We start from the raw sequence: 13,780 nt of genomic DNA on the forward strand, positions 1-13,780 counted from the left end.
ACTAATGATATATATATATATATATATATATATTGGTTCATGAATTATTTAATATTTCCACAGTAATGGAAGCATATATGTTGAGCCACTCAACTGGTAAATGTAAACCTAAGTATAGTTACCATATGATGTATCACGAAGGGGGGAAAAGTGTTTGCCACAAATATAAGCATGAAACAGTTTCTGAAGTTATATTTCCCCCCAAAAAAAAGGCTCTATTTTGCATGTTCATTTTCAGTGATGTTATGTTGAGAATTATTGAAGGCGACATAATCATATATGATTTTCTTTTATCTTTTTATTGTCATTTATAATTATAATAAGTATTTTTACTTAGCTTATAAAAATATTTTATTCGCAAAGTTATATTTTATTTTATGAAAGGAATATTCATTTTAATTACTCTAAATGGTCCATCATTCTCTGTCTTCTACAATTATATAATATAGTAATATTCATAATTTATATTGTGTGTATGTATTATAATAATTGACTGATGCTCTTCTCATCCTATTCACGGGACACTTTTAGCACGTTTTACACAAAAAAAAAAAAAAAACTGTACTAATTCTCTATTAAAATATAACAACTGATTAATTTTATATCTGTTTAGCATATACACTTTAAAAAAATAACTCTTTACACTCTAATAAATGAAGAACAAAATAATACATTTATAATAAAAATTTAACGAAGTGATTTATAAATAAAATTAAAAAGTTTCTTCTCTTTCTGTCCTATAAATAGAATGAGAGAAGTATATCAATACATTCTCCTTCAATAAAATTTACTGCAAGAGATACATCTTTGTTATTATTTAAAGGATCACGTACTAGCTTGTTAAGATAATAAATAAGTAGAATTAAACCCTCAAACCAGATTTATAAAAAGGTTTTCATGTGATTAGGATGTTAATAATTTGAGTGTCCCGCACAATATATGGTATTCATTTTTCCTTTTTTCCAAAAAAAAAAAATGCAAAAAAGAGTATTCTCTGGCCATCGTAGAAACTTATTATGCTTAAGGAGATCAGGACTAATATTTTTCTCTGTTAGTACCATTGTCTCTGTGCTAACAAAGCAGAGTTATTGTTAAGGGATTTTTAAAAAAAATATAGGGACTAAACAAAATTTAAAGAAAGTATAAGTACCTGTAAAACGGTTTCCTAAACTTCATTCTAATATTATATAAAAAGTACATTTTATGACATAAAATTTAAAACAAAAGGATAAGTAAATTATAAAAAATTATTATGCTTTTATCATCTAACATAATACATGAATTTATTTTCATTGTTTTTAAACAAAAAACTATAATTAATTACAAAATTATTAGTTTTATATTTTATTATGTATACTAAAGATGCAAAATACTGATTTGAAAAATGCCGTTGTTGGGGCCTTATGACCTAATAAGACTGACACCTAATAAGGTTGTAAATTTTACCCTTTATAAGTATAATGAGTGTGAGTGGTTTTGGGTTGGAAGAAAGGATAAAAAAAAAAAGAATTAAACAGATACCATTAAAAGTTAGTGAAAATGACAAAAAAGAACATGTGAATTATGAAATTCCAATTTAGGTACGTAACATTTCAAAATTATAAGAGAGAAAGTGGCATTTGATTTGGTATTTTACAAATATAGTTAAATGATTAAAATGTCACTGTTTCAAAAAATTTATTAACAAGTTGTGAACTGACAATAACAAATATTGAATAGCAGATGACAAAAAATTTACTGACAATAACAAGTTTGAAACAAGAGCATTTAAGTTATTTAATTATATTTATAAAATATGAAATCAGACACCACTTCTTTTCTTGGAATTTTGAACCGTTAAGTGCTTCAATTGGGATTTCTCAATTTTTAGGTTCTTTTTTGTCTTTATTTTCCTAAAAGTTAAATTATACGTCTTCATATTTGATGTTATTTTTATGTATAACTAGAATGCTTTGGGGAGGGAAAAAAAAAAGAACATTTATTTTGATCACAGAAGCGGGAAAGTGGGTGACCTGCCAAGGGATAGCCGTCTTTGTGCGTTTGTCATCCATGGGTTGGCCTACCTTTGTGATTCCCATTATTATTAGTTGGGAAATTATCGGATATTTTCGAATCATCATATCGTTCATATTTTCAATATAGATAACTTAAATCAAATAAATTAACGTATTTATATATCTCTTCCTTTTTCTTTTTTTTTACCAAAGACGTGTTTATATTTCAGTGTACTAATCTTTCAAATTAAACAATCATCTCTCAACCCAATATTTCAATGGACATTATAAGTTATTTTATAATTATAACATTCATAAATCAATTATAAAAAAGTACATTTCTTAAATTCTATCCAATGAACAGTGCACAGAGTCTGATTATTATCAGAGATAAAATCAGTGATAGCTTTCCCAAAACTTGGTCAAGTGTGTACGTCTTGGTCTGCTCACCTCAAATCTTTTTCCCAATACAATGTTTATTTAATTTGATGCAAATAATACCACATGCACATGGACCCACGAATTGAATTCTTAATTACGTACTTTCATTTTATATTTTTTTAATAAATATCAAGTTAAATTCCAAAATCTTGTTAAATTTGAAGAGTTTGGAAACCTTTAAAATTACTTTAAAATACTTTTATATAAATCAAGATAAAAAAAATTTTATACATTTATTTTAGATATTGTAAAATTACTTTTAAAAAGTTAATTCAAACACCTCAGAGTAGATGCAAATCAACAAATAAATTAATCTACTAATAAAATCAGTACCATCTATTGTACCCAAAAAAAAAAAAAATCTACCGTGGATTTTAACTCATGAGTGCCTTGGAGGATCATGCATGAATTTGTGAATATAAAGTTAAGTAGGCAATAAATACTTTTGCTCTACTTCCATGATCCTCTTCATCATAACCATTAAATCCAATTTTACGGATTTTGATTTAACATTTTTATAAACTTATTATTCAACAGGAAAAGATGAAAAATAATTAAATAAATCTGAACTATTAATTAACATGAGTAGTTGAGATAAAGAAAAATAAAAAAAATATTATATTTAAACCAAGGCTGTTTATACTGTTCCATTATGATCCCGTTCTAATCGGGATGGGACAAAAGTAGGACAAAACAAGATAGAAACTTGAATAGGATAGGACACGGGATGGCCTTCTCCTGTCCCAAGATATATATATTTATATATTTTTTAAAATTTCTGTTATAGATTATTTTTATTTATCTATTCTAACAATATAAAAAAATAAATATCAAGTTTAAAAAAGTAAATAGAAGTCACATCTTTAAATAAGTTTTTTACTTTGATATTTAAAAAAAGAAAAAAAATGTTTTTAAACATGTGATTTAAACAAGTTTTAATCTATATGATATGATAATATGTATTTTTGTCAACATATGTTCAGACTTAATTGAAATTAAGGATAATAGTCTCCACATGTAACATTTACTTTGAGAAATTTTGAAACACGGAAAAGAAGAACAAGTTTAAGTAATCCATCTCTACTTGTCAAAACTTAAAAATAGGATGATTATTTTGCTAACTAAATCAAGTATTCACTACTATTATTTAATTACATATTATTTGGATACTTAAAACTATATTTAGAAGGGAATAGGACTTTGGTTAATTACTTTTTGTACAAAAAAAATTAAAATGAAAACGACGATGCGATTTTTTTATTTAAAAAAAAAAAAAAGACTCACAAGATGTCTCCATTCCCATCCTGTGAGGACCCTTGCTTTAAACCACTCAAAATTTGATTTAATGTTAAGACTAGAAAGAAATAGAGAAAATAAAGAGAAACCACTTGGCTCTCCTCTTTTTTTTTTTCCTTCTTTTTTTTGAAATCTTCAGATATAAATGAATATTTTAAAATAAAAACAATGGCATTAGTAATTGATCTGAATAAATTAGATTTACCAATAATATTTACTTGTCTTCAAAGCTCAATAACATACTCCTCTGGCCCTATTTATAAAATACTTTCAGCATATTTCACACATATTAAAGAAAACCTTAAATTTTATCAACTCTCATTTAAAATTTAATAAGTTTATAACTTTATTTCTATTTAATATACATTACATCTTATGTACACAAAATCAATATGATAATAAATGAGGAGTAAAATTATATATCTATACAAAAATTTCTCTCACTATCCTATAAATATGACTAAAAAATATTTTTCTCTTTATCTTATAAATAAGACCAAATAAAATAAAGACCAGAAGTGTAATGGACGAAGAACAACATCTTTGAAAAACGGGCGTCTCATGATGAATATATTAATTTATTAATTAAAATTAACACAAAAGATTATATTTATATTTGTCAGTGTCAGTGGCGACAAAAGTCAGTGTCTATGCAATAATTATGTTTCTTAACAGTTCTAAAAATACAATAAGAGAAAATGATTGATGAGGACATAAAGGTAATTGAAAAGGGAGAAGTCATGAGTGAATATGCTGCCTCTTTTTTGTTTGTGGCCATGAGCCCCAAAACCAGACGTTTGGATTATTTGATTCCCTCCCTGCCAAATTCCAAACAAGGCTTCGCAATTCTTACTATAATTCTTTTTAATATTACCATCTGATGAGGGCAAATTTAAATATTGTCGAATTCAATTAAAAATAATTGTTTTAAAAGTATTTTATGTATTCATATAAATTTGAATTCGAGATCTCGTATTTAACTATTCTGAACCTTTTCTGTTAAGACTAACGACTTGCTAATTAATTCATGTTAGGATTATTATCAGAAATCTTCCTTTCACTTTTGTAGGCTTATTTGCTTATCCATTTTATATATTGCGCTCAATTATTAGTGCCACACTGTTTTTTTTAACTGTTCTCTGATGATTTTATAAAACAATAATAATTGCTGAAAGAGTCGTTGCTTGAGGATGACTGGGCCCCCTTGATGGGATATAGAATGTGTCCCATTTATATTTATGCATACGCATATAATTGAATATAGGAGATGTTTGGATAGAAACCAAATCATGATTTCAAAAGTGCTTTTACAGTTTACGAAGTAAATATGTGGAGGAATTTGCCTCGTTTTATGAAAAAGTGCTTCTAAAATCATAATTTGGAGGTTGCCAAACACTCTCATAATGTATGTAAAGAGGTTTTCTTAATTAAAAGGAATGAGATTAATATCTTTTGATATTTTTACTTTTACTTTGTGCTGAGGGATATGGGGAGAGGGGAGCGCTTCATCTTTTAGGTGGCGGTTTCAAGCTTCAAGTTTCCTTCAGAACAATTTGAAATTTGGGCCCATACATCATGAAGTTGGACTTTGATGGTTTGAGCCTAATAAATGGCTCCTTCTCACCAGTTGGAGGCCACTTGAAAAGACCAAAGAAGCATGTTATATAAGAATGTCTCTCTTTAATTAGTGCTGCTTTAATATTTTATAAACATAATTCCAATCTCTTGAGTATTTACCCATGCGGGGGTTGATTTTATATACACTAAAGTGTCTTTTTTCTTTTACCCTTACAAGAGATGTACACAACGTTAAAAGTGGGGGAAAAAAAAGTTAAAAAGGTAAAAAGATAGTTCAAATTCAAATATTGACTCTTGACTCGATAATCCTAAATACATGATCTAAATAATTGATTTACAAAAATTAATAAAATCTAGTTACTTATTCGTAAAATAAGCGCCTAAAATACTTATTTAATTATTTATATTAAAAAATGCCTCAATAATAGAATTCTCTGTTTAGGAAGAAAATTATAGATTTAAAGGATTGAACGAAATGATGTATTATCCGACTCTCTCGATTAACTTTTAGATTTATGATCTGGTGGATTGAGATTTTTTGTTTAGTAAAAGAGAGGAAAGTTAAAATTTAGGGTAAGTAAATATAATTTCCTAATTTTTTTTTACTTCATGAAATTAATCTAAAGCACATCAATTGCATGGTAATTTAAATGACTTCAAAAATTTCGTTGCCTCCTCAGAGTACTACATCCACACACACCCTTTGGATATACTCCTGCACCAACGTTCACATATAGATACCCAGGCCATATTCAGATAATTCTGGCTGTTCAATTCCCAGAATAATCTTACATTCCAGCCAGCTTGATTCTTACATGGAAGAGCCATGACTTGTCACTCTCATGATAGCAGAGTCCCTTTGTCTCTGTCATGATCCAGGCATAATTAACAGCAGTAAGATACTGGACTTAGTTGAAAGCTCCAGCATAATCCCTACTAGAACGGAATTGATTGTTTGGTCGAATTCATCTACTATATATACACAATTTATGGTGAATCCTAAAAGCTAAAGGCAGTGGCTGCATGTGCCTCTCTTCTCTATATTTTAGTTAAAAAAAAAAAGAAAAAGGAAAGAACTGGAAGGAATAAGACGGCTCTGGTTAACCATTTGGCACATCCACCCAACTACAACCGGGAATTTTCATCAAACCTTTCTGTTTCATAACTACTCTCAAGTTATTGGCATCATCACTTGAACCAGAAAGCGAAAGAATATTAGCAGTAATTACATAGTTTGGCCCTATTTCAGGCTCCAATTTAGAGAGAAGCCTATCATCCAAACTAGGGAAACAACCGTGATTTTGGCAAGAGGCAAGGAAACTCCTTAATATGACATCATTAGGCTCCACCGGCATGTTCTTGATGACATCATAAGCTTCTTCTATCAAGCCTGCTCTTCCTAGCAAATCAACCATGCATCCATAATGCTCAATGGACGGCTTTATGTTGTACAAAGAAACCATCTCATCAAAATACTTCTTGCCCTCATAAACAAGTCCCATGTGGCTGCAAGCTGATAGAATCACGGAAAATGATAGACTATCAGGTTGAAGTCCTATATCTTTCATCTGGCTGAACAGAGAAAAAGCATCCTTGTGACGTCCATGATTTGCAAGAGCAGATATCATGCTTGTCCATGACAGCAAGTTCTTTTCATGCATTGAATTGAAAATTTGAAGGGCTTTTTCGATTAGTCCGCACTTTGAATACATCTCAAACAGGGCTGTACCCAAAGCAACATCCAGTTCAATGTGATTCCTGATGATATAGGAATGAATGGACTTCCCTGCACTGATATTGAGCAGATGGGTACAAGCGGAAAGCAAACTAACGAAGGTGATTGCGTTGGGCTTTACATTGGATATCCTCATCTCTTGACATACATTCAGTGCAACTGAAGGAGAGTTGCTGCAAACAGATAGATATGAATGAGTGGATAAATACACTACTTCAAGAAATGACTAATAAGGCCCAACAGCCAAAAAGCTAGTACTGGCTCTGTTTGATAATTAGAGATTATCAAAATTACTGCACATATGTCAACAACCTTTGTTATTATGACATGAAAAGTTCTTAGTTGAGAACTAGGAGGAGCTTCCACATTAATTATAAGAAGGTACGAGTTAATATAAAAATCTAAAATTTTTTTCCTTCTATCCCATCTCTTTTTCAAAACCCCAACTTTTAACCAAAATAATGGCACGTGGCATGAGCAATGTTTCATTTTCCAGACACTTTGAAACCTATTTATAAAATGTTTGAATTTAACAAATACACTATTTAAAAGTTTATGCTGCGTATGTCATTTATAATACAAAAATATTAGTTAGTTTATATATACATCTGATGATCAATATTTTATGCTCCCTCTGTTTCATAGTACAAGGCATTTTTACTTGAAGTACGCTTGGCAAAGAAGCAGTTATTAGTTAGGAGCCCATTTTTCAACTTTGTCCTTCTTTAATATGAATCATTAATTACTTGTTTCTAAGGATTACTTTTTTTCTAGGCAAGTAATTTTGATATACTTCTTGGGTCATTTTAGGTAGAAAGATATTAATTGCCCCTAAAATTTAATAAAATGTCTTGCATATTGAATATGAGACTTTCCAAAGAATGCCTTAAAGTATGAAATGGAGTGGAGTATGTTTCATAATTCAAGTGGATGGGAAACTAAAACATCTCTGTAGCAAATGGCACCTTAGTTTAATTCATCTATATTTATTAAAACACAAGTTACATGTAAAAAAGAGGTCATTGTGATACATCATTAGCTTGCTTATGCATATCATTCTTCAGCCCTTCCGCTGATTTAGCTCATAGAAGTATACTTGGCTGACTTTTATGGGACAAAAAGAAAACTACTACGGTCGTTAATTTATTAATATGGCAATGAGGAAACTTCATTCTAACATTTAACCAGTAATGTTTGAGACATTTGAACCAAGAATAAACATAGTCTGGAAATTTAATTAGGTTGAATTCAAAGTATTCTCAAAGAGAGTTTCCGTATTGGCTTCACATTTAAAACAAAAAAAAAAAAAAAAGCAACCGTGAGAGCATTGGAACACATGCTTACATGGCCATAAGAGGGAAAAATGCCATCAATAAGATGCTGATTATGTACATCAAATCAAACAACTAAATTTAATGAGCCTTAAACTTATAAAGAAACTTGTCAGTGGGATAATGAGTATGGCCAGTAGACATGACATGCAAACAGCATAGTCAAAGAAACATGAGAATGTAGTAGACGCTAATTTATGAAGAATCCAGCGACTATTAGAATCATTAGAAAGGTGCTAAAAATCACATGAACGAAAAACTATCCTGAAAAAATCAGATCTCCAATATTTGAATCAATAACTGAAATGTACAAAATTAGAGCATCACATAAAGAGGATAAACAAAGAGGCCAAAGAAGATCAATTGATAGTGATAATTGAACATCATAATTAAAATAGCACCCCTCCCAGCCAGAAAACGCCTCCAAGAAAACAAACACCAAAGTGATGGTTGAGATTCAAAGCAAAGAATAAAGGATGTAATCTCATAAGACACAAAGATAACTTTCCAAAGTTTTTCATGGAAGATACTGATCGCAACTCAGGCATCCGACTACTATGATGAAGAGCATATTTTTCTTTCAATCAGGTACCATAAAGTTCGTAACTGATTCATTACTAGGGCAATGTTCTTAGATTCCAGTGGCAGAGTAAGAAGTTGGAGAGGCAAAGAAAAGAGAGTAAGTTTGCACCCACTCGAGGCCACTCAAAACACGACCTAATACTGAGTTATTGACCAAAACAAGAAAACCACCTGAACTGCATAGAACTCTGAAAAAGCCACGAGAGACAATGAAACAAGCTTAATTAAACTAAAGTAAGAGAATTCCTAATATATATTTATTATTCCCTTAATTAAAGAAACAATTGGAAAATAAAACAGCAAGTACAAAAATGAGTAATAACCCCAGTAGAGACCGGTACGATTCAATTCAACATTTTGTTCGTTTGGGTTTGATTGTATCGTACCTCTATAATTCGGATTAGGTTTATCGTTGGATTATCCAAGAGAAAGAAATATAGAAACCCTGTGAACAATTTATATCAACAGAATGCTGACTGCCGACTGACTAAAAACACATGCTTGTTACTCATACAACACGCTTATTACTTCTAAACATCTCCCAACCGGGCCACACGATGCACATTCTCGCAAACTACTTATTCATTCCAACAAACTATATGCTTTAAGCAAATGAAAGGTTCACCAACTAACCAGGCGATATATGCAGCAATCATTGAACTCCATGACACAACATCTCTAACAGACATTTCATCAAGCGCCTGTCTTGCAGACTCAACGTAGCCACAGTCTACATACATCTTCAACAAGGTATTGCCTATATACCGATCCGAATCAAAAGCGGTCTTCAAAGTCAAGCAATGCACCATCCCACCTTGCCGAACCAATGAGCAGCGGCCACAAGCTTTAAGGACGAAAGGATACGTAAAATTGTCCGGTTGAAGACCAAAACTTCGCAACCGACAAAAGAGCTTGACAGATTCAACTGGAGTTGAACTCTTTGCAAATGCTTTGATGATGGTATTCCAAGCAAAAATTGGAGGAACAATGGGTATGTTATCGAAAACCAATTTGGCACAATTTACAGATATGGAGCATGCGGATAAGACAATCTGGCTCACCAAGTCGTTATCATGATCGAGCGCGGATTTTAGGAGGATAGAGTGAAGTTGAAGGAGATGAGAAACACTTTGGGTTTGTGGGATGAGGGTCTGGATTCGGCCGAATACCATATTACCATGGCGAAACATAACCAACAATGATCCGGACAAACCGTCGCGTGCCGTTGGAAAATATGAAAAAGAGTGAATCAGGATAACCTATAAAGTCCATGAGTCAATGTAGTTTCATTTACAACTTACAATTCATTTCAAATTTTCTATAATACACAAAATTTTTATGCCGAAGTGTGCAACTTTCTTTTTTTCCCCTGCCAGCGCGCAAGTGTGTAAACTAATATAGGAAAAAATTATAGGGATTTTGATTTCGTTAGAGACAATAAGGGACCACGATAGGGTGATTTTTTTTTTTTTAAATACTTATCCCAAATACATATATTTCCCCTTTATAATCTACGTGTTGTTATTCCTATACATATTATCCATAACCCAAGTTATAGGAACTTGGACGGTTGCATGAAGAATTGGATATCCCCATTCACAGTGCTCCGAAGGGACCCTAAGAATTTGGTGTTAGTATAAGCTGGTTTGACACTTATTTACAAGGAATAAGAAAACGAACTGGATACTGAATTGATCAAGATAGTGGTTTAAGAGTCAGTGAGTCAAATTGGGGTCAACTCAAGATCAAACTATCATATTAAGATAATATAATATAATTGAAAATGACAAAATACAATGACATTAATAATCACTAATAACATAATATAAGAAAGTACAACAATATTTTGATTATAACAACAACAGAGTATAATAATATTGAGAATGTTTATTAATAATTAAAATTAATAATTATTGATGTTTTTTTTTTAGCTGAATAATACTCTGCATTAATACTCAAAAACCAGCACAAGCACTAACCAGAAATTGAAGCAACAAATCATTAAAATTCATTCAAATCTTTAGTGACTGAGATATAAAGAGCTGAATAAGAAAAAAATATAATTAATGCTAACACAATCATCTAAACTGGTTCATCCCGATTCTGGGTTGATAGTAGTTCAATTTATGAACGATCCAGCACTCAAATCAAACCAAACCACTACCTAGTTTACTAATTTTTTAGTTGAACTGACCGATTGGGTCTATTTTTTTTCCTTGCTCATTTAACATTAGGATGATTGGTAATATAATCTAATAATTTATTTACGTTATTTGGACTTCTAAATTCATAATGAAATGAGTTTTAACAATTGAACAGTATGATTTGTGAAAGCGCAGATGGAAAATCCAACATTACAAGTATTGAAGGGATACACATGACTTTATCACACGTCTGTAGGGAATTCTCTATTGTGAAGTGGACACCACAATATTCCTGTGAATATAGAATGTGACTGAATCTGACGGGATTCTCTTTCCTAACTCAAAAATGCCTCCGAGGCATGTGGCTGCGTCAAGATTTGAGAACATCGAGTAGTCTTAGTCATGAGACATTGAGGCGCTTCAACAAAAGGCTTATTTGGAGCGACTCATGAGTATGTTTATATAATTGGAGATACTATGAGGTATCTTAAATGGTATGATAGCAGACGCAATTTGATTGACAGGGTTATAAACTTAGGTTGTTTGGCCCGTTGAGAGGGCTGGAACTTGGAAATTAAGATAATGGCGTCATTATCACCATCACAAGTGATGATTGAAAACTCCTTCGACGTCGTATCATAAATGATTTGTTTATTAATTAAAAAGGATAAGCCCAGCTCTCTGTTTTGTTGCCCAACGACTCCTGATCGCCGTCAGAAACAGATCGACACGTGTATACAAATATCAGGATTATCTTAAGATACGTATCATTTAATTATTTTAGAAAATCATTCCAAGTTAAACATCTTTAAGTCATCTCTCGTAAGGATTTTTGACTGCCCCAAAAGAAATTCTAGAGCCAACATCATTGAAAATTTGAAATTAAATAAAACACATTTCACTCTTGTAAATTAAAAACAGAGGCCTACTCTGCTTTTCGAAGGATTATCTTTTAATTTTTATCCTCTATTTAATGTTACATTATTTTAAAAGCCTAATTACTTTAAAACTTAAATTCTGAGTGTTATTGAGCTGACCAAAAAATTAGGAGTATTATTAAAAATAAGTAACAAAATCTGAATTCGAACTTATATTTAGTAACAAACTATTCATAAAAAAAGTAACAAACTAAAAATTTAAATAAGGGTTTATAAATAAGTAGGTAGATACTCGATCGTATATGTGTGTGTGTATATATATACACACAATTACTTTTATGTATCCTCATTTAAGACTTTGAGTGATGTATATTTCTATAATCTTATTTATAAAACATTTTCGATATTACTCCTATTTAATATGTATATACACACACGCAGAAAATAATAACCTATAGATCAACAAATGGGGAATAAAATTATACACTTACAAGTTATATAACAAATTTAATGAGATCACTTGTATTTTTGCTATGCGGTAATTAAATTGAGTTACGTTCAAATATTATCAAGTCCAATTAAAAACAACCCTTTCGGCAAAAAATTAAAAAAAATAAAAATAACTCTTAAATGTGTTTTTTTGTAATCACACCGACTCAAGTTCAAGAGATCATACTTAAGCGGCAAGAGCCAGTCATGAGTTCATTTGTATTAAGGAGTGAAAAACATATTTTTTTTCTTTCACTCTCTTGTGAATAATATTACAAGTAACTAGTTTGATTTTTAATTTGATCCTAAATATAAAATCTCAATTCACTTTATTTCTCATATTTATCTATTTGTTCAAAATAGTTCTTGTAGTAGTTGCATATGTTAAATGTTTCATCAAATATTAGTTCTAGCTAATATACATAATTAGTAAGAGTATTTTTAGGAAAGATAATACTTATTTATTATAAATAACCAACTCAACAAATTTTTTTTAATCTACTCAAATTATTCAATTAGCTCTTAATTTGAGTAGATTAAGAAATTTTGTTGAGTTGAGATTAAGAAAGTTTGTTGAGTTGGTTATTTATAATAATTATATGTTGTCTTTCCTTAAATACCTTTTTTATTAATCATGTATTAACTAAAACTATTATTTAACTGAATATGTAATAGATGCAACTATTAGAAAATTATTTTAAAAAAAATAGATAAATATAAAACACAGAATAAATTAGAGTTTTATATTTGATCAAATTAAAAATTAAACTAACTATCATATTAAGTAACGAAAGTCATACTACCTCCGGTCTTTAATATAAGATCTTGTTTAACTTTTATTTTGATCCTAAATATAAGATCTTAATCTACTTTGTCTCTCATATTTATCTATTTTTTCTTAAGGTAGTTCTTTTAATAATAGTAATTCTGACAAATATATTTGATTATAAAAGATATTTTAAAAAAAATAATATCTATTTATTATAAATAACTAACTTAATTTTTTAATCTTTTCAAAATAGTTAACTAGTATTTGCAATTAGAACGAGAGATAGTATCAAGTGGGAGAAGCAGGTAGTATTATAATAGTACGACCAATATAGGACAATAGGAAGGCGGGTGATCAAGGGATAGGTGCTGCACTGACTTTTTGTTTTGTTTTTCTGTCTCGCCCTTCAGCACAGGAATCTGTATATTATATAAAATTCCCAAGTTTCCCCCAAATGAGCAAATGATTAATTAAAACTTAACTGTTGGCCAAAAAAAAAACTAAAACTTAATAGGCGAGCAGTAAATATTCAAATTATTTGGG

General features: G+C 30.3%; 1 protein-coding gene across 1 annotated transcript; it reads right to left on the minus strand.

Annotated features, from left to right (window-relative positions):
• Window positions 1-6,385: 6,385 nt before the first annotated feature.
• On the minus strand, window positions 6,386-10,148 carry LOC114740992 (pentatricopeptide repeat-containing protein At2g02980, chloroplastic). Its single transcript, XM_028929250.1, has 2 exons — window positions 9,591-10,148; window positions 6,386-7,217 (listed from the first exon to the last, which is right to left on the minus strand). The coding sequence occupies exons 1-2, from the start codon at window positions 10,145-10,147 to the stop codon at window positions 6,410-6,412; spliced, it is 1,365 nt and encodes a 454-aa protein (XP_028785083.1). The 5' UTR covers window position 10,148; the 3' UTR covers window positions 6,386-6,409.
• Window positions 10,149-13,780: the final 3,632 nt, after the last annotated feature.

Source organism: Neltuma alba, unplaced genomic scaffold, assembly GCF_004799145.2.
Source record: "Neltuma alba isolate B1F8T4 unplaced genomic scaffold, ASM479914v2 tig00003227_pilon, whole genome shotgun sequence".
NCBI classification, from domain to species: domain Eukaryota; kingdom Viridiplantae; phylum Streptophyta; class Magnoliopsida; order Fabales; family Fabaceae; genus Neltuma; species Neltuma alba.

Bases quoted from the DNA above. Each gene is read 5' to 3' on its own strand.
- LOC114740992 (XM_028929250.1), bottom strand. From the start codon at position 10,147: ATGTTTCGCCATGGTAATATGGTATTCGGCCGAATCCAGACCCTCATC. The intron at 7,218-9,590 runs GTTAGTTGGTGA...ATCTGTTTGCAG, and splicing joins ATTGCTGCATATATCGCCTG to CAACTCTCCTTCAGTTGCAC.